Raw genomic sequence first — 2,236 nt, 5'->3', positions numbered from 1 at the left:
GTACTAAATAGCGAAGTAATTAATAGGCAAAACAAAATTTTATTGTTCGGTTTCTGACTTTACGACACAAACTATTACCTCGAAATACTTTCCCAGTAATCGATTTATATATTGATTTTGAGCTGTAGATTTGATCTCAAGAAGCAGATAAGATAATATTGTTTTGGACCTGTCCCTTTCTTTAATATATAGTTTAGGGTGGCACAATCAGTTGAATGCCAGAAGTAACGAATATTAATTAAACTGACAAGGGGTCATATTAAGTCCAAGACATAGGCCCTTTCAAAACACTCCAACTGAAACAAAAATGAAAAATATCCATGTTCTAGCTATACCATATCCAGCACAAGGCCATGTGATGCCTCTTTTGGAGGCAGCTCGGTGCTTCACCAGCAACGGTCTCAAGGTCACGTTTGTGAACACGGACTTCACTCACAAACGGGTTATGATGAGTGCGGGTGCAAATATCGATTGTCCAAGTGATTTGATGCATATGGTTTCGATCCCGGATGGGATGGAACCATGTGATGACAGGAATGACCTTGGGAAGTTGACAAAATCAATGTTTCAACTCATGCCCGCCAAACTAGAAGAGCTGATAAATGATATTAACAAAAATGATGACGAGAAAATTACGTGCATCGTTGCTGATTATTGCATGGGATGGGTGCTAAGAGTTGCACGGAAGATGGGTATTAGACTAGCACTCTTTTGTCCCAGCTCGGCTGCAGTTTTGGCCTTGTCCATGAGTGTTCAGAAGCTGATAGACGATGAAATTATAAACAACAGCGGTGAGATTGATAACTAATGAGTATCGATTGACTTACATAGCTCTAATATTTCGCCATATGTAATTAAGCTTTTTTTTTTTTTTTTTCAGGAGTACCTTTGAAGGATCAAATGGTTCAGCTGTCAGCATCCATGCCACTCATGGACCCTGCAAATTTTGTATGGGCGTGTGTAGGCGACTCGGTCACTAATCAAATTATCTTCGAGTACCTAATTCTTGAAGTTAAGAAAGCAGCAGAAGCAGCAGACCACATAATTTGCAATTCAACTATGGAGCTAGAGACTGGGGCATTCACTCTATTTCCAAAGATGTTGCCAATTGGTCCACTTTTGGCTACCAACAGATCCACAAGGCAAGTAGGCCACTTCTGGAATGAAGACACTACTTGCTTAACATGGCTTGATCAACAGCCGGTAGGCTCGGTCATCTATGTGGCATTTGGGAGCTTCACAATTTTTGACCAACATCAGTTTGAAGAGCTGGCACTGGCACTTGAAGACACGAAGAAGCCATTCTTGTGGGTTGTTCGACCTGGTCCAAGTGGCAGCATGGATTATATCTTCCCAAGCGGTTACTTGGATAGAATAGGCACTCGAGGAAAATTGGTCAGCTGGGCACCTCAGCAGGAGGTCCTAAACCACCCATCGGTGGCTTGCTTCATGAGTCATTGTGGTTGGAACTCTACAATGGAAGGCGTTAGCAACGGCGTTCCTTTCGTGTGCTGGCCATACTTTGCTGATCAGTTTTTTAACAAAACATACATATGTGATATCTGGAAAACCGGTTTGGGTTTGAACAAAGATGAAACGGGAATTGTTACCCGAGGAGAAATCACAAGTAAATTGGAGCAGCTGCTCAGCAACATCATGATCAAAGAAAATGCCTTGAGTTGGCAAGAAAAAGTAATGGACTGTGTGGGAGCAGGACATTCCTTAAACCAAAACCTCAACAAATTCATTGATTGGGTAAGGGAAGGAAATGACCATGCTCAAGTACAAGAAACCTGCAAATGATATATGATTCACAAGATTTATGTTCGGTTGTGGTTCACAGACTATACATGATTTCCTTAGTTTCATGTATGTTTCCTAGTTCCTATTAGTTTTGTGTTTACCTTGTTTGCATGTATGTTCTCTATCCCATTGTTTCCTTTCATTGTTTGCATGTATGTTCTCTACTACTAAGTGTATTTATATAATGGTAAAGCTGATGCAAATTGGTATCACAACTCACAATCCTAAGAGCATTCACATCCATGGAATCAAATTCTGTGTGTGATGTTTTTAAAATATAAAGAGTATAAAAAGTGGTTGTGAGTGGAGGAGAGAGAAAATGTTACTGTTCATCTGTATATTTGGGGGGACACTGTTCACCCCCTATAATTTTTTAATATATTTTGAAAGTACTTGTGAGTGGAGGAGAGAGAAAACGTAATAATAAAGATAT

At 40.0% G+C, this 2,236-nt stretch overlaps 1 protein-coding gene across 1 annotated transcript; it reads left to right on the top strand.

The window, feature by feature from the left end:
- The first annotated feature begins 281 nt into the window (after nucleotides 1–281).
- LOC110941508 (UDP-glycosyltransferase 83A1) lies at nucleotides 282–2,015 on the top strand. Its single transcript, XM_022183147.2, has 2 exons — nucleotides 282–791; nucleotides 881–2,015. Exons 1-2 carry the CDS (start codon nucleotides 308–310, stop codon nucleotides 1,801–1,803), a joined length of 1,407 nt encoding a protein of 468 aa, XP_022038839.1. The 5' UTR covers nucleotides 282–307; the 3' UTR covers nucleotides 1,804–2,015.
- The last annotated feature ends 221 nt before the right edge of the window (nucleotides 2,016–2,236 follow it).

The sequence above is a fragment of the Helianthus annuus genome, chromosome 15 (genome assembly GCF_002127325.2).
Source record: "Helianthus annuus cultivar XRQ/B chromosome 15, HanXRQr2.0-SUNRISE, whole genome shotgun sequence".
NCBI lineage: Eukaryota > Viridiplantae > Streptophyta > Magnoliopsida > Asterales > Asteraceae > Helianthus > Helianthus annuus.
This window is presented reverse-complemented; position numbering and strand designations above follow the sequence as displayed.